This window comes from Eucyclogobius newberryi, unplaced genomic scaffold, assembly GCF_026437365.1.
Source record: "Eucyclogobius newberryi isolate DKJ021-1_F unplaced genomic scaffold, fEucNew1.0.hap1 SCAF_18, whole genome shotgun sequence".
Classification (NCBI taxonomy): Eukaryota; Metazoa; Chordata; class Actinopteri; order Gobiiformes; family Gobiidae; genus Eucyclogobius; species Eucyclogobius newberryi.
Window position 1 is genome coordinate 30,217,414 of NW_027315812.1, and position 21,288 is coordinate 30,238,701.

Here is a 21,288-nt window from a genome sequence, read left to right on the forward strand (position 1 = left end):
TTGAAGTAGTATTTTAATGATGGCGCTACCTAAAATATGGGATGAAGTTGGGCCCCGCCATCCCTGAATGTACGTAGCAAGACCCTGTAATATAGTGAATATATAGATACACTGTACATTAGCAGTAGGAGTAATGTTATTGTAATTTAGTACAAACCAAACTTGCTTTAGATCATTCATTTCAATGTGTTTTTTCTCCAAGGTCGAAAGTTTGTGATTGCCAACGCCCGTGTGGAGAACTGCGCCATCATCTTCTGTAACGACGGCTTCTGCCACATGTGTGGATACACGCGCGGGGAGATCATGCAGAAGCCGTGCACATGCAACTTCCTGTACGGGCCGGGCACCAAGCGGCTCGCCATCGCCCAAATGGCTCAGGCACTGCTGGGCTCCGAGGAGAGGAAGGTGGAGATCGACCTGTACCGGAAAGACGGTAGGGAACAGAGATGGTGTGGACCGGAGCTGGTGATGATGTTGGCAATGTTGAAATATGATGCTTTTGTGATATATCCAGCCTCATAGCCTAAGGAGCCGTCCTTGGCCAATCAGAAAAAAAAACACTTAACTGTCTGTAAGTCATTTTCTTGACTTCGGTGATTTGTGCGCCATAGAAACACATTGCAATCACTGTAAAAACTGTCTCTCCTCTCTCCGTAAAATATTAGGTCAGTCAGTTCAGATGACCTCAATTTTCTGTGCTCTAACAGAGATTCAGTCTATTATTTGAAACTTGACTTAGTGACATCACATTATAAGTATAGGGATAAGGGGTAAGTATAGGGAACCAATACACATTAAAAAATCGAGTAAACGTGTCAAAAATAATCAAATTAAATATCTTGGAAAATGACAAAGGCAGTTATGCCATGAGGCTAGCGGTATAATTCAGTCTAGATGCGTTGTAGAAAAAGATTCAGTTGTAGTCATCTGGACTCTGTTTTTCATGAAAAGAGTCATTCTCAATCTGCGAATCAAGACCGGGAACTCAGATATTTATCCTACTCTGAGTAGGGCCTACTCAGAGTAGGATAAATATCTGAGAATAAGGGATTACACCGACATGTTGTTAATAAGCTTAAACTTTGATTGTACTAAAATCTTTTTCATTTTCACCGACACACACAAGTTTGTTAGACAACTGGCCATCATCTTGTTTGATCTTTATCAAAATTGTTTATGTAGATTTTTATCCCTATCAATGCAAATTGATGTTTGTTGTCAGTATTTACTCTATGCTATGGAAAACTTTGCACTTTTGCCATGGCCATTTTTTATGAATGATTCAAGCAACTACTTCATATTCTGTTGTAATCTGATTGGCAAAAACACAATATTACACCTGCTAACACAGTGATAGAATCTCACTTTGGACACTAAAACTAAAGGAGGAGGCAGCAAACCAGAAGGAACATTGTGAAGAATTCAAACTACTAGTGTTACAAATGAGTCGTGGTTGTTCAGTTGTCTTTCATTCTTTTGCAGTTCACTTTGGGCCTGCACAGACTTCAATGACCAATTTCTTCATTCTTCAAATGTCATGTATTAATTATAGCACATTCCTCCCAACTTGGTGAAAAAGGAGTTATTGTTTTGAATGAGGACATACATGCTTCTGGAAGGAAATGCGATAGGCAGAAACGGCTAGCGCCAGGGTGAGTTAGGCAGTATGTTCAGTGCTTTTGCCTCACAGCAACAAGGTCCTTGGTTAGACTCCGGGGTAGCATGTGTCTGGGTGCTCTGGTTTACCCTACCACTAAAAACATGTACAATAGGCTCTTCCCCTCTGAGGGACACTCCCCCAGGCCTCCCATGTAAAAGATGATATAAGATAAGAGAACCTTTATTTGTCCCACAATGGGGAAATTCCAGTGTTGCAACACATGATTATGAACGTTGAATGACACATGTTCATGACTAACAGTGTTCATTGCTACATCTCAGTAGGACTTTCCTGGTTAAATAAAGGTAAATGTTAAGCTTTTGTACAGCATTGACGGAGCCAGGGCCTGGCTTTGGGGCTTGAGCCCACGGATGTTTTTACAAAACGTGTTTATTTTTGACTCTTAAAAAACGCATCAGTCTCACCTTAAGAGATTAGCTCATCAAATAGAGCATTGGGTTAGAGTGCCGGGAACCGGGATTTGAGCCCTGCAGTGGCTTCACTTTATTCATATCGTTCTTTTCATATTTAAATTTTTCAAAGGTGAATCGTGTCATTTGTGTAGAGCGGAGGGTCACTCTCCTCTGCGCCGTTCCCATCTCTGATTGGATGCCTGTTCTCTTTACCCGTTTCATTGGTTATTTTTGTTGAACTGGTGTATGATTGGCTTCATGTAGAAAGTGGGCGGGAGTGTAAAAAGTGTGCTGTGTTTACAGCAAACGGCACGTCATGTGATCTGAACATGGAATTGACAAAAAGGCCTTTTCTACATCATTTAACATCATCATCGTTTTGTAGAAAGTGAAGGGCATAAATAAGAGCAGATCGACTGGAAAAAAGAGGCATTCAGAACATGTGCTGAAAAACAAAGTTTATCTAACGTAGAATAGACAACAAGAGTACATGATCGTTCAAACAATGAATTAATTGTGGTTGTCAGTGCAGCAGTGGCTCAGAGGTTTTATTCATCCACAAAGCTAAAGCAGAGAAACTACAGGACAAACAGCTCATTGGGGCAAGTGTCTGCAAAAGGTAAGACTGACTTTCACTTTCTACAAAAGTTGAACTAAATCATATCAGAAGGAGCAGTGCAAAAAGCACAAATGTTCAAATAATTCATCAGTCATAAAGTAAGAGTCCAAGAATGAACAAAGTTACATAATTAAGTTTCCATAGCTCAGTCATTTGACTCAGGGCATCAGGGTCGTGGGTTCAAGCCCTGTTCGGGGTCATGTTTGTTTTGTCACAGTTTGAAATCAAAACACTTAGATGTACAATTTTTTGAAAAAGTAAATGTGACTAATTGCTACCACCTCTGCTGTTCAGTTCAACGTTTTTGGAGGGAGGAGCTCTCTCAGAAGGCAAAAAGGCCATGATCTCTCTTTGCCTTTGGCGGGTTACTGTATGTACAGGAAATACAGTATTGGGGGCACTAAAACCACATAATATCGGCCTGAATGACCCCCCTTCCTTTCATTTTGGGCTAAGCCCCGGATGCTTAGAATGTCTGGCTCCGCCCCTGCTGTACAGTTCACACAACCCGTTATGTCGGTTATGATTACACCCAAGACATAACTTAAAAAAAGTAGGAACACTTTGAGAGCTTTGAAGTACATACAGTTGCAATCATTTTTATGACATTTAAATGTTTCACCAAACAAAGGAAACTTATTACAAATGTGGTTAAACCTTGCCAGCATGATGAATTCTTGGAATATTTGTGAGTTCACAAAGTCTTTAGTCCATCTGGTTAGGCTTGTGATTGTGTCTGAACCACCAGTGGTGCAGAGATTGGACCAATCACAGGGCAGAATTGTGGTTTGGGCAGAAGTCAAAGGTGAAGGGCCAAAATTAACCAAAATAAACATGGCAGCACTGTCTGACCAACTCAAACCTATTTATTTAGAGGTATTTTGTGCATTTGTGGAGGGGGAAAAAAAGTTTCATATTTCTGGGCTTGTTCTGATATGATCAATCATTCCTCTGCGAAATCACTTATGGTCAGGCCAGGTAGGAACAGAAATAAAAACCTACAGTTTCCCAGCAACACTGCCCAAGGAACAACTATGCTGGAGGAAGTATGGCTTGTGCAATATCCTCTGCTTCTGACTACTTATTCTACCAAACAATATTTAATATTTTAGTTCACCTGTAGTCTGTTCATTGCTGTTTACATGTTTTTCTCTTTCTTGCACTTCTGCAAGTTGAGTTCTCAGGGTTGGTAAACCAGTTAAAAAATGATCATGTAAATGTCATTGCCACAGTAATATTTATTTGTCTCATATTTTGAGTGTCTCAAAGTCAATATTTGTGGTCTGGTTGCATGGACTAATATGATTTAGGTCTGGGGTCTCCAACCTCGAACCAAATTTGATTAACTACATACTGTACCTATTATCATTGTGAATGTACTATTTCCACTGCCTAACTTTGTTCTCTAAAACCTTGATTTTCAAACAGTGTGCAGGGAACACTAATGTGGCCAGGCGTGTATGAAAATAATTCTAATCTGTCAAATGATTTACACTATGAACTACAATGATTTACCTATGAATAACATTTGCATTTGGTAATTTCCTGAGCAAACTGGTGAACCAGAATAGACACTACAAACCACTAATGAAAATGTCCAAAGATCCAGACAGAATGATGCAGATATTATTTAGATCTCTTTTGAAATATTGGACTTATTTGATGATATTTCCGTGGCCAATGTTGTCACATCCTGTCAAAAGAAGGGTTAAAAACACAACAATAATACATTTGTATTGGTTATTTTTTTAGAAACATCTAACTGTATCCGAGCTGTAGACACATAACTCTATGTAGAGGCGCGTTGACGCGTGACCAAACTGGCGCGGCGCGTTTTTTCTATTGCGGGCGAATCAAGCAGTGCGAACACAGCAAATGGGCATCAAAGTGCAAACATGTGTGAACACTCGTCGAGGCAATTAGGGCGGAGGAAGTTCAGGGCGATCAATGTGAACACAGTGCATGCGACTGGCCTAAATTAGGTGTTTAATAATCATATGCCAAAATTAACTTTTAAGTCCCAAGTTTGCAAGTGAAACTCAGAGCTGTAAAATATCACTAATGTACAATGATAGAAAATGTCTCCATTATAGTTTAATAAGCTTTATGTTTGGCTTCTTTTCTCTATCATCAACAATCGTTTTATTGGCCCTAATTGAATCTTTAGTTGGGCATTTTAAGAAAGCCCTAGCCCACAATTTCTCCATACCTTTATAAATATCTTAAATATAGAATTTGCACTTACGCACAAATAAAATTCACACAGAATAATAAAAGGACATAAAACATGCGTAACTTACCGTTTTGGTAACCCCCTCATCATAACAAAAAAAGCCTAGAGATAATCCTCCTCTTGTACATCTCTGGTGGAAAAAAATTGGAGAATTCTAGTTTAGTACTTTTTTAGTAGAAATAAAGTACAGTGATGTCATTACCAATGTTAATACTGTATCATCACAGTTGGATATTGTTACATCTCTACGAGAATATTTCAAGTACACCTCCTTTCACCCTACTTCACTTCCCCACTCTCTTCCCTCCCCCGTCCTCCGTGTGTGAGCAGCTGATATCTCCTGGAGACACAGCTCATCCATAATGCACTTGGGGAGGAAACATTATGCCACCTTCACCCCAGCGCAGCCCAATCCTCCCTGCCCTCCCAAAGCCGCAAAGAATGGGTCATGTCTGGGTGCTGAAAAGAGCATTCTACATGGACTGTCTCTCACGTCTTGAGCACAAACACACACACCCAGCGGAACGCTTCATCTGGGCCCATTCATCTAGTGCCAGGAGCCTTCAGCATGATGGATCTCTCCCCTCGCTCTCACGCTCTATTGTCTGACGCCGATTGCGCACCAGTCCAATCCATCATGCTCTCGGTGTAAGGTAGATAGGAAATTTACAGTACGGCCAGGTTCCAGATTTGTGTGTTGCCCGGACCAGGAAGGGCAGAGGATAGTATATGAGGTGATGGTCGAAAGAAGGATGAATGGAGAGATTGTAGGAGTTTGATAAGAGGGAAAAGTGTATGATTATGCCAGAAATGGCTGATGTTGTAAGAGGTTCTTGGTCTACGAGGGTAAATTCAATTCAATACAATTCAGTTAATCTAATTCCCAAAATGAAAACGGTGGTTTCCTCTGTGGGCGTCCTAGACTTGTTAACCAACAGAAAGATGACCAAACAATAAAACACATCCATTTGCAGCTTGACTGTGGAGCCAGAAACAGTCAGAAGACAGAGAGAGAGAATTCCTCCAGGCTGATGAGAAGCATCCGGGTCTACAGGTCCGGTTTGTGAGATGAGGTTGAGAGCGTATTCTCACAGAGGGGAGTGGAAGAAGTGAACAGGACTGAACAGACTGCAGGTGGACTGAAATATTGTATATTGTTCATAGGGAAAGTAGGAAGAAGCAGAGGATAGAGGCACTGGCGATTCTAGGGAGTGTGGAGGCCCTAGGCAGAAATTCTTAGGGGGCCCTACCGACCAGTGTTCACAAAAAATATTCGCGGTCTATTCTGTCCTCACTGTGGTGTCACTACCAGGGCTAGACAGATAGCGAACATCCAAAAAAGAGAGTCCAACGACCATGTAGAGAAGACTTGTCTTTAATGTCTTTTCAGACTCTTTTCCCCACAACTTGTCTCTTTGACAATTGGAATTTTGTAAAACTGTAACAAACACATAAAAACACATTAAACACATGTAAACCTTATAAATGTACCTTCACATCAATTGTACATGAACAGATACATATAAGAGCAATGAAAATAAAGGTCTGAACACAGCCTAGCTTAAAATGTGACAAGGCTACATGCACAGCAGCTAGCAACAACCAACATTCAAAGGAAGTACAGATTAAGCTTAAGTTTGACATAAGTTTATATATGCAAACGTAGAACAACATTATAACACAGAATAACATTCAATTTACGGACAAAGATACCCCAAGGCAAAAAACGGGATGTTTTTGTCAGTAGCTGCACTGCCTCAAAGGGCAACAGGAGGAGAACCAGTTCATTGAGGCAGATGAATAACCGTTTGTCTGGAGTAGAGACCATTTCTCCAGCTAGTTGAGGAGTAGGTGTATCCAGATGAATAAGTAAAAAAAAGATGTGAACAGCAATAAACAGAATGCAAGGGAAATTAAGTATTAAATATTACTGATAGGAAAAGTTGTCTTTAGCAGAGGATAGTGGTCAAGCTGCCATACTTCCCCCAGCATAGTTGCTCCTCCAGCGTAGCTGAAACTGTAGTTTTTTATTTCTGTTCCTAATTGGCCTGACCATAAACGATTTCAAAGAGGAACTTTTTAAGCCTAGTCTTAAATGAAGAGACTGTGTTTCCCTCGTTCTCCATTCAAACCAACAGCGTTACCGCTGAACCGGAAGTGCGATTACAACAAAAGTACCGATTACGTGGGAAAAGAGGGAAAAGTGGGCATTGCGGAATAAAGTCAATAAAGTTAAGAGGAGAATTTATCCTACCTCAAAGATGTTATAGTACCATATCATCCAAACAGAGCTCCTCGCTCTCAAAATTCTGGCCTTCTAAAGAGTCTCTAAAAGCACAGTAGAAGAGGGAAGGTTTAGCCACCAAGCTCCTGTGTTATGGAATCAGCTCCTGTCCATGTTAAAGAGTCTCTTCATTTAAGACCAGGCTTAAAACGTTTTATTTGAAATAACTTAGGTAGGGTTGAGCAATCAATTAATATTATGATCACAATTATTACCCTGACAATTACAAACAAATACATAATCAAAAGGTGACAATTAATAAGTAATGACTGCGTGGACACATCCCTCTTACTGCTGCCTCCACCTGCTCTTCACAGAGGGGACACGTCTGCAGGACAGGCTGGTCGTGCTGCTGTGTGTCCTGCCTGTTCTCTGGAACAGAGCTGTCCACATCAGTGACCCGTGGGAAGCTATCTGTCTGAGGCTTTATTTTGTTCATATTTGAGTTTTTAGAAACATTTTAGAAGATACATTTTAACATAAAGTCAGTGGTCAGTGGACAGTGCTAGCCCCAACACTGCGTTAGATTCTTAGTTCTCTGTAGACTGCTTTATGTTACAAATTTGAAAGGCAGATTCCTTGCAAAATGCTCTGAAACTCTCCTAAATTAACAAGGCATATTGGCTTATTGTCCTGGAGCTAATAGCATGAAGTGATGCTAACATACAGCTAATGGACTAATGGTATCGCTTCAGCAGCATAAAACTTGTCACTGTCACATAAAAGGCCAGTACATAAAAACCCTCAATTTCACTATAGCTGCTGTCACAAACAAAAAATAAATAAATTAAGGCCTGCAGGTCATGTTATTTTAGTAAATAAGCCCACATTTTATTCAAATAATGAATAACTTATTATAGGCCAATGGAAATATCAAACTAAAAGGAACAAAAACTAATGAGTGAAATACTCACATGATATGTAGATTAGCCAATAGAAATACTTTATTAAAATGTTTTAATAAACACATTCCCTTTTTATCTTATAGCTTACAGAGGCAAAGTGTATTTGGCTTTTCTGAAAAAAAAATAAAAATAATTACTAAGAATAATTGTGATTATTATTATTTTTATTACAGTTAGGAACAAAAATGAAAACTATGCACAGCCCTTGGAGCACCTATGCAGGGCGAAGTATCTCAGACTTGACTTAAGCAGCGAGTTATGAGAGGGGAAAGAGTTTTGGGAAACACGTGGAAGAAAGGAGACAGTTTTGTGGGCGTGAGAGTTGTGCTAAAAGTGGCGCTAATGTGGAGCTAGCAACAAGAAAACAAACTTCTGTGATGATGTTCTGTAAAGAAAACATCCAAACCAGTGCAAACACGGACAGATCAGGAGCCACAGGTGAAAAACACAATCTAATAAAGTATTAAAGGAATAATAGAGGATTTTTCGCCAATTTGAGAACTCAAGCGACTGTTAGACCCTTTTTGAAAAATGCGCCATGCGGAACAGCCCTGACGTTGGAATTATGTCAGTTGGGAGCTCTTCCGCGGCCGCTGTCCCGTCTGCGACAGCTATTTTTGCGGCTACTATCAAGCTCCCGGAGTTTTGGCAACACGAACCAGAGCCCTGGTTCCATCATGTTGAGGCGCAGTTCCAGCTATGAGGCATCACGAGACAAAGTATTTTCACGTTGTTTCGGTGTTGGATTCTGCCACTACTCGCAGGCTGATGGGACTGCTCCGTGCCCCGCCGCATGGCAACAAGTATGAGGCGCTGAAGACGCAGTTACTACGTTTGTACCAGCTGTCTGACATGGAGCGAGCCGATCGCCTGCTGTCGATGTCTGGTTTAGGTGACAGTAAACCTTCAGAACTTATGGAGAACATGTTAGCCTTGCTGGGACCCGGTGATGCATCTTTTCTATTCACCCACCTGTTCCTGCGCCAGCTCCCGCCTCCCGTGCGCACCGCCCTGGCCTCCTCGGAGCTCGTGAACAGTGAGGATTACCGGGGTTTGGCGGAAGAAGCAGATAAACTCTGGCTGGCGTCCCGTCACTACTCCGCCGTGCACGCGCTGCTGCCAGGTGAGCCGATGGACCCTGGTGCTGTGGACGTCGCGGCGGTCACGGAGCGTCAGCGGAGGGAGCGCCCGCTGTGCTTTTATCATCGGCGTTTTGGAGTGAAAGCCCGGCGCTGCATTCGGCCGTGCTCCTTTCAGCAGCAGCGAAACGAGAGAGCCGGTGCACACTAGCAGCTTCGTGCATCGGCGCATCAGACAAGCTGCTTTTCGTTGAGGACGGCATGTCAGGGAGACGTTTCCTGGTGGATTCAGGGGCGCAGCGCAGCATCGTTCCCGCCTCCTCTGCTGACACTTTGGGACCTGGACAGGGGCCTTCGTTGGATGTGGCCAACGGGACCTCCATCCGCACCTTCGGCACCAGGTTAATTTCTGTTTGTTTTAATGGACATGTGTTCAGCTGGGACTTCGTAGTTGCTTCTGTTACAGTTCCCATTATTGGTGCAGATTTTTTGTGTGCTTATAGACTTTTAGTGGATGTTGCTAATAGGTGTCTGATTGACGCTGTATCATTTAGTTCTTATCCATGTACGCTTGGGGGGGGGCTGGACCGCTCCTCGCTAACATGCTAGCAGCAGGGGATACATACCAGCGACTTTTAGCAGAGTTTCCTGCTCTAACTGTCCCTACGTTTTCTGCTGCTGTAGCTAAACATGGGGTGGAGCATTATATTACCACAGAGGGCCCGCCGGTTTTTGCTCGGGCACGCCGTTTGGATGTGGCTAAGCTCGTAATAGCCAAAAAGGAGTTTGCGAATATGGAGCGGCTCGGCATTGTGCGCCGCTCTAACAGCCCCTGGGCCTCCCCTTTGCACATTGCACGTTCCTAAGTCCGACGGTGGGTGGCGACCATGTGGGGATTTTCGACGCCTCAACAACGCCACCACTAACGACAGATACCCAGTCCCGCACATTCAGGATTTTTCTGTGCATTTGGCGGGTGCTGTTGTTTTTTCAAAAGTAGATCTGGTGAGAGGTTATCACCAGGTCCCAGTTCATCCTCAAGATGTGCCCAAGACAGCGGTGATTACTCCGTTTGGATTATTTGAGTTTCTGAGGATGCCGTTCGGACTGAAAGGTGCTGCACAGACGTTTCAGCGGCTTATGGACTCTGTGTTACGTGAAATGCCTTTTCTGTTTGTCTATCTTGACGACATTCTAGTAGCCAGTCCCACAGCGGAGGTGCACAGGTCACACCTCCGCCTGCTGTTTGAGCGCCTTACTGAACATGGACTGATTGTGAACCCGGCGAAATGTCAGTTTGGATTATCGGAGATTGAATTTCTGGGCCACCGTGTGACGCCTCATGGTGCTGTTCCACTGCCTACTAAAACGGAAACTATTTCAGCGTTTCCGTGTCCCCGTTCAGTGAAACCCCTGCAGGAGTTTTTGGGTATGGTAAACTTTTATAACCGCTTTATTCCGCGGGCTGCCCACATAATGCACCCTTTGTACGAAGCACTCAGGGGCAAGAAGGGTAATCAGGAGATCGAGTGGACCCCAGAGAGGTTGCAGGCTTTTGACAGAGCTAAGACTGCACTGGCTGACGCTGCCTTGTTGGCCCATCCCGACCCAGCAGCACCCCTCGCCCTGACCACAGATGCATCGGATTATGCTGTAGGAGCGGTTTGTGAACAGTGGGTTAATGGAGCCTGGCAGCCCCTGGCCTTCTTCAGTAAGAAGCTGCGTGACTCTGAGAGGAAGTACAGTACGTTTGACAGAGAGCTCCTGGCACTTTTTCTAGCCACCCGACATTTTAGGTTCCTTTTGGAAGGTCGGGGCTTTACTGTGTTAAGCCCCTAACATTTGCCATGGCCAAGGTTTCTGAACCGTGGTCAGCGCGTCAACAGCGGCAGCTTTCCGCTATTTCGGAATTTACCACGGACATCGAACACTTGCCCGGGAAAGATAATTTTGTGGCCGACTGTCTCTCTCGAGCTCGGATTGGGGCTGTACATTTGGGGGTGGACTATGCCGCTATGGCAGCAGATCAGCTTACGGACGCAGAAATTAAAAAGTTGCGTACAGCTACGGAGTGTAGTTTGACTTTGGATGATGTTACTTTTCACGACAGTGGTGCAACCCTTCTCTGCGATGTGTCTACAGGCAAACCGCGGCCTTTGGTTCCTGTCAGCTGGCGTCAACGGATTTTTGATGCTGTTCATTCCTTGTCTCACCCCGGGGTTAAGGCCTCAGTGAAACTGGTGGGGGCAAAGTTTGTGTGGCCTGGCCTCCGTAAGGATGTTAAGACTTGGGCCACTACATGTGTTGCCTGCCAGCGCGATAAGGTGCAACGCCACACCAAAGCTCCACTGGGCCCTTTCCTGATTCCTGACAGGCGGTTTGAGCATGTCCATGTGGATTTGGTTGGTCCTTTTCCTCCTTCCAGGGGATTTACACACATATTGACTATGGTAGACCGGACTACGCGTTGGCCTGAAGCAGTTCCTCTGTCGTCTACTACTTCAGCTGAGGTGGCACGGGCATTCATTTTTTCCTGGGTCGCGCGTTTTGGGGTTCCCTTGGACATGACTTCAGATAGGGACCCGCAGTTTACTTCCGAGCTGTGGAATACTGTGGCTGGTACTTTGGGGGTTAAACTCCACCGGACAACTGCATATCATCCACAGGCTAATGGGCTGTGTGAACGTTTTCACCGCACTTTGAAAGCTGCTCTTCGCGCCTCGCTTGTGGACAGTAGTTGGGTGGACCGGCTGCCCTGGGTCCTGTTGGGCCTGCGTTCGGCCCCCAAAGACGACCTCAATTCCTCTTCTGCGGAGTTGGTTCTCGGACAGACTTTAAGGGTCCCGGGGGAATTTCTTCCGGGCTCTTCGGGGGTAGGAGCTAGCGTGGCTAGCCGGGCAGGTTATCACAGGGAAGCTGAGATTTTTGCTCCTGTTCCTGCTCATCACTGTCTCCCTCTGTCATATGTGCCGCAGGACCTGATGTCGGCAAGGTATGTTTTCATCCGCCATGATGCACATCGTTTGCCACTACAGCCACCATACGACGGCCCCTTTCGCGTTCTGGAAGCTGGGCCTAAGGCCTTCCTGGTGGAGCGGGGAACTTGTCGCGAGCGGGTTTCGGTGGATCGTTTAAAACCGGCCCATGTACTTAAGGACGATGATGTGCAGTTGGCACTCCCTGCTCGCCGTGGCCGCCCCCCTGCTCGCCGTGGCCGCCCCCCTGCTCGCCCTGGCCGGCCCGCTGCCACAGTCATTACCAGGGATAGTGGGCATAGGCCAGTCTCACCCTCAGTTGTGGTCAGGTGCAGTGGTAGGGGTAGGATTATTACTGTTCTTAAGCATTACTGTTGACTTTTGTTTATATTTTGTTATTTGGGTTCGGGGGGGGACCTGTATGGCGAACCTGCATTATGTATGTATGTATTATTATGTCTCACACACAAAAGGTGTCTTATTGTGATAGGGTGAAGGAAGTAGTAGAGGGGTGAGGGTATTTAAATGGATTCTTGTTGCACAGGTGTGGTTGATTTTGATGGAAGCAAATAAAGAAGAGACACAAACGTACTTTTGGTCTGATTATTTGAACTTCTACAACGTATTATTTCACGTAGACCGTCGTCCTCCACAATACTGATCGGCCTGCACGCTGTAGCCACCCATTTGGCGACTGCTTTTGTGAGTTTCCGGCTGGTAGAGTTGTCCAGCTGTTTCCCTTTTAAATTATCCAGTGTAGGGGCGCCGGGCTCTCTGCATCCGCCGTGTGCTTGGACGACAAGTGGTACTTCAGACTGGACGTACTCCAGTGGTAACTTGATTCAGCGTGACAATAAATACAAATTACCTTTGTCCTGTCATGAGAGCCGTCTGGCAAGACTTTGTATCTGAACTTGCCATTCAAAACACCTTTCATAGTTGTAGCTAGTTGTAACGGGGTTGTATTTTTCTGGCGGCATCGACTCGACCTGGGTGTATTGCTTCCGGATTTCCCGAGCTACGGAGTGGACCGAGGTAAAAAATGTCACTGCGTTAATCGCGCATTAAAAAAAATAGTGCCGTTAAAAGCATGTTGCGTTAACGCGTTAATAACGCGTTAACTTTGACAGCCTTAATATATAGATATATTAAAAAAAAGTGACGCAAAATAAAATTATGACACATGAATGTCTCAAAATGAATGTCCCATTTAGTCCAAAGTCTTCCACCTGTATTCATGTCCAACTTTTTTTTTTTTAAATGTTTTTCTTTAAAATTCTTCTCAAATATAATGTCAATTAAACTAACGTGATTAAACTGCACCGACAATTAAGACAGTTTACTCCAAGGCATTTACAGTGATCATTGCAGGAGTTTTGAGGCCTAAGTACATCGTTGGGAAATCATGTGGGATGGCAATGTCAAACGTTTGGAGTACCTTGTTGATCTCTGTCCAATAATTCTGAGCAACAGGACAGGCCCAAAACACATAGTAATGTTGAGCTTCCTGGCAACCAGTTTCTCCAGCAGGTAGCATTCCTTGTGAATAGTGATACATTTTGTGCTCCTCCCTTGGGAAATACGTAAACTTTCATCCGTCAAAACAAGGTTACCTACTTTTTCCCATTTATTTTTAATATAACTAGTAAAAAAAACTGTCTAGGTAAATGCCTATATGTATTCCGTTTTCCCCGACCACTAAAAAAATGGCAACGCAAAGCAAGGCAGTGTATTTGTAGGACACAATTCGTACACAAGGCAATTCAAAGTGCTTCACACAACAGGAAAAAAATCACACAGCCATGACAGAAATTACAAAACAGTTTAAGACATAAGCGAAGAGTGCAAAGAAAAATCCTTTCAGTCATATGCACCGCTAAACAGAACTGTTTCTAGCTTAGATTTGAACATTGCCAGAGTTGAGGCCTTCAGGAAGACTGTTCCAGAAAACTGAAAACGCAGATTCCCCATTTTTAGTCCTGACTCTGGCACCAGCAGGAGGCCGGTCCCTGAGGTCCTCAGAGTCAGAGATGGTTCATATGGCACTGACATGTCCGAGATGTACTTTGGTGCTAGGCCATGGAGAGACTTGTACACAAGCAAAGCTGCTTTAAATTATATTCACTGAGCCACAGAGAGCCAGTGCAGGGACCTGAGAACAGGGCAATACAGTAGGCTCCTCCCCTCTGGGGCCAGGACTCCTCTGAAAAGAGATGCCACATCTCAGTGGAACTTTCCTAGTTAAAAAGATTAAAAAAGTCCAGGTTTTAAGTACAGAGTTTACCCACGGATTCCCAATTTCTTCCATTTGACCCATCTTTTATCACCTGCCAGTAAGGCCTGTATGGGAACCTCCAGCACCACATTACACATTTTCTATAGAGCGTTGGGTCACACCAGTACAGCAGTGCTGTAAACCCAAACCACCTTTTTAAAATATTTGTAGAGGTTTGAACATTATTTTGTACCAATCAGCTGGTTGGGGAAACTGCACGCCGTGCTCCCCCGTACGCACTCCCCGTGCTCCGCGCCGCACCTGCCGCCTAATGTTGGCCTAATGCTCGTTGCGTTGAGTTTTTTAGCATTTCAAAACAATTACTGCCACAACGATGTATTGAAGCTTCAAAGCAACAAAAAGACGAAATGTAGGTTCAACCCCCCCCCCAAGACGAAAAATATTACACTTCAACCCATTTTGAGATGATCCCTAAGTATGGGAGTAGAGTACATTTTTCAAGGTATTTCTTTAAGGTGGAAAAAGGGGATATAGTTTCTTTTTTTAAATGGTTGACAAATCTTTATGGAAAACTACACCAAATATGTCGAAATCCCGTTGGCTGCTTAAAAGGTTAGGTCTTTTTAAATATCAAGGGGGGTCGCCAAAAATATATAATTTAATATTTTTTATAAATTTAGTTTGTATCTAGACATTGGACCAATATTATGAAGGAAATACATCAGATTAGGTATAGACATTTCTGGTTTGGTTAGAAATAATACAACATCATCTGTGTAGTAGGGGCGTGCATTGCCTATAATTTGGCGTTACGATAAATAGCACAATTCACATGTCATTACTGACACACATATAAGACACAGCTGTAGACACTTTTTAGTATTGATTGTGAATGATTGATGATGTGAACGATTACTTGCGCACTAATGAAAAAGGATCACGTTTTTTAAGTATCCTGGTTTTGTGTGTGTCCATGTAAACACCATATCTTGATTTCAATAATCCGGTTATGACAATATCCCAGTTATGAGAAACCAAGATATTCTTGCTGGGATATTCTGATAGTATACAGAATACTGTGGCATGTAAACGCAGTATCCTGGTTTCTCACCAGTGCTGCTGTACTGAGATGTGCAACCTCAACAAACACATTTGGCAGGAGTAACTAATTCATCATAAGGACTCAAACTTGTACCAGAGCATTTTTATTTGTGTTAGTTTATTATCATCAATAATTGAAGTTGTCTATTGTATAACACAGCCATCTTTTTACAGCAAACTATCTCCTGTGGCAGGCAGTGTTTCTCTCAGACTGAACTGATGTGATGGAGAAACACCTTACCCAATTGCACATGCATTTTATGTCCTAAACTAATACGGAGCAATGAAAAGAGCTTACACAGAGCTAATTACCATGGGGAAAAAAACACAGCTAACTTGCTCCAACATGCTAATGTAAGCACTGTTATGACCCCGAAGAGAGGTTTAAACATATTTAAACGGACACCGGAGACAAAGACAATTTTGTACAAGTTTATTAGGTTTTTACACCAAAGTAACTTTCGAACCCCCGTGCCCTAAAAATCTCCCCCAAGTTATAAAAAGAAAGATGGACCTGGTGGGCCAGCCAAACAGAAACAAATAGGAGCGACACCGGGCCAGCCCTGTATAGGGCCGTCGAAGCCGGTGCCGACACCTCTAACTATAGCAAAAAAATAAGATACAAAAACCCCCTATCTATGCCCCAAACAAATGCGAAAATGGGACTACCGGTCCCACCAGGCCAAACAAAGAAGCTAGCGCTACCGCTAAGAAAGCCAGCTGGTAGCAGGCGAGCTGAGTGGGACAGCGAAGCGGGACAAGTAGCGGGATGGGCGGAGCCGAGCTGTGAGAGAGCGATGAGCCCATCCGGTCTCCATTTAAAGGCTCCAGGGCGCGCACCCGCGGCCGGGAGCCAATCTAATAAAAAAAACTAAACAGATCATTAGACAAAAACTGAACAGACAAAATATTATTATAAACAATAGGGAGGAAGAGTGCCCAAACCTAACAAGCACACAGTTCTAATGCATGCACTTTGTCAGCAGAAATGGTGTGGTGATGATTAAAAACAGCACAGGACACATCTGAATCTACCTTTGATGTTCCAAATCTACGTTTTTTGTGGCTCAGAAGGAGAGACTTCATCAAACAAGTGTGAATCAACTCCAGGTATGTAATTGATGAGGGGACAATGTTCTACATGGTAAATGTGTCCTTTAAGTATTACAACTTGCCCAACACTGGAGGTGTAAAGAGATTGAGAACAATACCAAACCATACTGTGCAGCTATACAACTTCAGTGTTTGCAACTATTATGGAAGTATAGCATAAGACCACGAGACACCACTTTTCAATCTGGTGAATATACAACAATTTAGTATAAAATAACTTTTCTGAGTATTTCTCTTATTCCACTTTTATTATTAAACATATATCGGCCTCCATGTTTATGCACCTTAGGCCTATTCTCTTCACTGATAGCAGTGTGGTGAGTCCCTGTATTTTAAGAAGAGTGTGCTAATGTGCCTTCACAAGCCTGTCTTTAGCAGCAGAGGTGGTGCTGGAGTGCAGATTGCCTAGCAGCCGTAGCTAAGCACAGCACTCAGAAAGCGGCAAGTCTCCGGAGAGGTGACTACACACAAATCCACCTCCGTCGAACAGCACATGAAGCACAAGCCACTAGCTAGCACAGTTAACCGCAGCGCCCACGCAACAACAGGTTACATCAGCTGAGATTAGTGAGCAAAAAACAGCACAGATAAGTACAGAAGTGTGAAATGATTTATTATTATGTATTGTTGGTACTGCAATTTCAAACGTCACATCATGACAATGCACATGCATTTGCCTAAAATCTACAACATGGCATTAAATTAATTAATTTTCAATTGCAATAAAATACATTGAAAAACATCAGAATTATGTTTATTCGAGGATAGATTATTTTCATTTGGTTTAAAATGTCCAAGTTGTGCAACTTCAAAGATTGGTCTCCTATGCTGTGTTTAAGTGCGTGAATCATCTCCAGACTCTTTCTGAGCATTTATGCATTTATGCAGGCTCACATTAACATGTTGGGTTGAGCTAGCTTTTGTTTATTTTCCCATGGTAATTCCCTCTACTGCCAACACAAATCCTGATGTGTTAGAACAGAGGTGTCAAACTCCATCCATCCATCCATTTTCTACCGCTTGTTCCCTTTCGGGGTCGCGGGTGACTGGAGCCTATCCCAGTGACTTCGGGCCTTAGGCGGGGTACACCCTGGACAGTGGCCAACTCGTCGCAGGGCGAAGACAGAGACATAGACATCACAGACAGTTCACTCTCACATTCATTCACTAGGGCCAATTTAGAGTCACCAATTTTTGCCTAACACATGCATGTCTTTGGACGGTGGGAGGAAGCTGGAGAACCCGGAGAGAACCCACGGTAACACGGGGAGAACATGCAGACTCCACCCAGAGAGATCATGTGATATTGGTCTGGTCCAGGAATCGAACCCACGATCTCCTTCTTGGGAGGCAAGAGCGCTAACCGCCTTTGCCACCGTGCACCCCGGTGTCAAACTCTTAACTGTAAATCACAATAGTATTTACAGTATTTTTTTACACTCTGACCTGTGTGTTTTACCTGTGGTTCCTGATTTGTCCAGGTTTGCACTGGTTTGAATGTTTTCCTCACAGACGTTTGTTTTCTTGTTGTTAGCTCCACATTAGCGCCGCTTTTAGCACAGCTCTAACGTCCACAAAACATCTCCTTTTTTCGTCCCCGTCTTTCCCAAAGCCACACGTCTCTTTCCACACTCATCGTGTATGTCGTCAAATCCAGCACTCGGCACTGAAGAGACGCTCCAGCTGCTGAGCGGCATGGCGGGGGGGTGGGTGCTTCAAAGGATTATGGGATATGAAGTTATATCAATCAGAAATTAATAAATATAAATTAGAAATGTTTTGCGGGCCGGATTAAAACATCTAGCCGTATGTTTGACATCCCAGTGTTAGAAAGAGCTGCCAAAGGACAGGTGCATATGCATGTTTAAAGGCCAATAACTATGCAAAGGTAAAAAGTCCAGAGCCCTGCACCTAGCTGAAGCTTTGGCTCTGCGTGTGCTTCGCGATCTGGTTGCGGGAAGTTAGGTTTGCTGGTGAGTGGGCACCTGGCTCCAGGAGGAAAACATGGCCTTATTGGTTTCGAGTCCAGATGACTACAACTGAATATTTTCCTACAATAGCCTTATTGGATTCTGGATTGGAGCTCTTTAAAGGAGGTCATTTAGTTTATGGGGCCATATGATGTCATAACTGTACTATTAAAGCCGTCGGCTTCAGTGCAGGACCGTACCATAAGCACCTTTTATAATTTGCGTCCCCTCACAAGTATTATGTTCGCTCACAAAAGTATTGGATTCCCTCTCCAAACTTTTGCGTTACCTTGCAAAAGTATTACTTTCCCTCGCTTTTTTTTTTTTGTTTCCTTGTAAACGTATATTTTAAAAACATTCTCATTACGTGCCCTGGTGGGGGGGCTGTGGCAAGGCAAGTTAATTTGTAGAGCACAATTCGTACACAAGGCAATTCAAAGTGCTTCACACAACAGGAAAAAAAAATCACAAAGACATGACAGAAATCACATAACCTTAATTTCTATTCATTCAATTTCATAAATTTTGTCCATGCTTAGTGATCCGCCAGATGGAAAACCAAATCTATTGGACCACACTGGCAGACACTCCAGACACTCCCATATTTACTTTACATGCTGAGCGTATGTATCTTTTACCACGACTCTTCGGTCGACGCCTCCTCCTTATGTGTGGCACTTTTGTATCTTTAATGACGGACCCAGCCTCGTCTGCCCCTCCCTAGATTTAGCTTTCGCTAATCTAATTGTCCGAGACACTTGATCAGTGGGTAGGTGCTCTTCCTGGACTTTACAGTGGCCTTAGTGCCGACTGACCATCTGACCAGTGTGTGTTCTGACCCTCTCAGCAGGCTCTTGCTATGCGGCTGCGCTTGGACACCGGAACAATGGGCTATTGTGTCGAGAGGATTTTTTTTTTTACATGGTCAATTGTAATTGTGTCTAATTTAGTAGTTTTAGAATTGTAAAGATTTTCTCCAAAGAAAAACCTTTTAATTTAAAGACATTTAATGGTACGCTATCCGTCAAATAGTCAAATAGGCGCAATGGACGATTTTTCGGCAATTTGAGAACTCAGGCGGAAGTGCGCATGCGTGTGGGGACTGATACAACACACACGTGCGTTTATCAGAGCGACGGATCGCATCGCATCTCTCGTCTCCCATAGATTTCCCTCTTCTTCTGAGTCAGCTCGAACAGTCTTTCTCCGTCTTAATTTTGTCCCGTACGCTGAGGGAACTATATTATGATAGATCAATGCGCTTAGACACGCGGAAACGTGCTGCTCATGAGGACGCAGGTGAGCGGTAGGTGCGTTTTATGATTGATACGTGGCAGGACTAATCGGCAGTCCACGCCACGAGGAAATAAGACTCAGATTTGGGTTTAAAAAAACGTCCATTCAACCTTTAAGTAAAATCACAAAGACATGACAGAAGTCACAAATAACAAAGCAGTTTAAGACATAAAAGAGAAGAGTGCAAAGAAAATCATCTGTCATATTCACAGCTAAACAAAAGCTTAGATTTGAACATTGCCAGAGTAGAGACCTGTCTTCAAGATGTTTTGTGTTGTATGAACTGTATGAACTTTCCCTCAGCTTTTTAACACATAGTTCAAGGCACCTGGCTGTGACAAAGTCTTCTCTGACTTTTCTCTGTGTGTTTGTGTGTGGGCATGGTCACTTTGACTGTCAAGTCGGAGAGGAGAATAATGTCCAAAATCAGGACTATTCTGGACTTTCCCTCCCACCCGCCCCACACGCTCTCACCTGCAATAGCCTGTGAGAGACGCATACAAAACTGCTCACGTCTGTGTTGTCATATTCTCTTTGTTAAGTATTCAGCTCACTTGTAACATCAGCTCACTTGTAAAATTCTATGATAACCTATAAATATGTAAATATTATTTGAGGCTACTAGATTTTTTTAAAGTTAAAAAGTCAATTTTATACTGGGGAACGTTCAGCTTAAACTTATTTGTTGTATTCTATTCTTACTGTGATACTGGTTTTGAATGTGCTTTCTTATTGTCTTTATTTCTTCAACCCAGTACATATTGTGAAACAATTTTAAATCTCAAAACCCACAGAATTCTATGGGTTTTGAGATTGAGGCGTATAAATAATATTGTTATGGTTTTCAAAATTGTTAATTTGTCTTAAGTAAGTAAGTAAGTACATTTTATTTGTATAGCACCTTTCACAGACAGAAGTCTGTGCTTCACAAAACACAGAGTAAAACGATAAAAACACAAAAAATTTACAGTGAGCAATACATATACAACAATATACAGTAAAATCAGCCGCTAAAACAAATACAATTAAAAGGCTTGACTAAATAAAAAGGTTTTAAGCTGACCCTTACACGTTGAAGTACTTTTAAGAAAGGGAATGATATTGCTTTGCTGGAATATTCCATAGTATGGCATCAAACATATGTATTTTGATGGCGAATATTCAGATATGCATTGCTGCTTTACAAAAGTGCAAACTGTTTGAATAGTTTATTAGTTCCATTAGGTCCATTATCAAATAGTAAACAGTGTAGACGATTTATCGTAGAGTTATAGGTAAATCCTTTTTTGCACTGTAAAACATTACTAGATAACACTGTGATTCTCAAACTGTGGTTCGTATACGTATTTCTCTAAAGTTCAGTAGTCAATTTCCCTCTTTAAGAACTAGTAATGCAATTTTGTA

At 43.1% G+C, this 21,288-nt stretch overlaps 1 protein-coding gene across 1 annotated transcript in view; it reads left to right on the forward strand.

The window, feature by feature from the left end:
- kcnh2b (potassium voltage-gated channel, subfamily H (eag-related), member 2b) overlaps positions 1 to 21,288 on the forward strand; it is a 339,169-nt gene that overhangs the window by 37,894 nt on the left and 279,987 nt on the right. The window contains exon 2 of the mRNA XM_072451211.1: positions 203 to 433. Coding sequence (XP_072307312.1) covers positions 203 to 433 — 231 coding nt within the window. The remainder of the gene's footprint in view (positions 1 to 202; positions 434 to 21,288) is intronic.